At 51.9% G+C, this 1,164-nt stretch overlaps 1 protein-coding gene across 1 annotated transcript; it reads right to left on the reverse strand.

Moving 5' to 3' along the window:
* Positions 1-28: 28 nt before the first annotated feature.
* Positions 29-808, reverse strand: LOC121940843 (fas-activated serine/threonine kinase-like). Its single transcript, XM_042483527.1, has 2 exons — positions 663-808; positions 29-588 (listed from the first exon to the last, which is right to left on the reverse strand). The coding sequence occupies exons 1-2, from the start codon at positions 768-770 to the stop codon at positions 136-138; spliced, it is 561 nt and encodes a 186-aa protein (XP_042339461.1). The 5' UTR covers positions 771-808; the 3' UTR covers positions 29-135.
* Between the last annotated feature and the right edge of the window lie 356 nt (positions 809-1,164).

The following is a 1,164-nucleotide window of genomic DNA, read 5'->3' on the forward strand; positions in this document are numbered from 1 at the left end:
TGTACTGAGATGTACTGGTTATACTGAGATGTACTGAGATGTACTGGGATGTACTGGGATGTACTGGTTATACTCAGATGTACTGAGATGTACTGGGATGTACTGGTTATACTGAGATGTACTGAGATGTACTGGTTATACTGAGATGTACTGGGATGTACTGGTTATACTCAGATGTACTGAGATGTACTGAGATATACTGGTTATACTGAGATGTACTGAGATGTATTGGGATGTACTGGTTGTATAGGTTGTACTGGTTCTGTTGAGAGGTCCTGAGATGCACTGGTTGTGTTCAGTTGTACTGGTTGTACTGGTTGTACTAGTTGAACTGGTTGTACTGGTTGTACTGGTTTTGCTTGGGTACTGACTGGTGACGTTGCTGATGAAGGCGGAGGAGAAGACGCGGTGCAGCACCAGGCCGGGGAAGTGTCCCAGCTGGAAGAGGGACATGAGGATGTTGACGGTGGCGAGCGGTGAGCTGAGCGCCTTCAGCTCCACCACTTCCTCCAGCCTGGAGAAGAACTGCTGCTCGTTGGACGGACGGTAGCTCATCCTGCTGAACGGGAACACCAGCTTCTGGATCACCTGAGGACACAAACACACCTGCAGAGTCCGCCACACGGGTACTGCGGTCGCCTGACTGCCGGTCCCATCCTCACCTTACTGTCCAGGTACTCCGCCTTCTTCACCAGGAAGTCCGCGATGGTGTCCAGCAGCCTCGTCTCCCTCAGCCGATGGCGAGCGATGTATTTGGCGATCAGAGCCATCGTGTACGGCGTGATGCTGTCCACCTTCTTTGGCAACTCCTCTGTTTCACAGCAACAAGTCACACGATCAATACCTGTGTTCCTGTGTGTACTGACTGTGTACCCACGTGTACCTGCTGTGTTCCTGTGTGTACTCGCAGTGTTCCTGTGTGTACTCTGACGTGTACCCGGTGAGTACTGTGACGTGTACCCGGTGTGTACTGTGACGTGTACCCGGTGTGTACTGTGATGTGTACCCGGTGTGTACTATGACGTGTACCTAGTGTACTGTGACGTGTACCCGGTGAGTACTATGACGTGTACCCAGTGTACTGTGACGTGTACCTGGTGAGTACTGTGACGTGTACCCGGTGTACTGTGACGTGTACCCAGTGTACTGTGGCGTGTACCCGGT

This window comes from Plectropomus leopardus, unplaced genomic scaffold (genome assembly GCF_008729295.1).
Source record: "Plectropomus leopardus isolate mb unplaced genomic scaffold, YSFRI_Pleo_2.0 unplaced_scaffold9514, whole genome shotgun sequence".
Taxonomy (NCBI): domain Eukaryota; kingdom Metazoa; phylum Chordata; class Actinopteri; order Perciformes; family Serranidae; genus Plectropomus; species Plectropomus leopardus.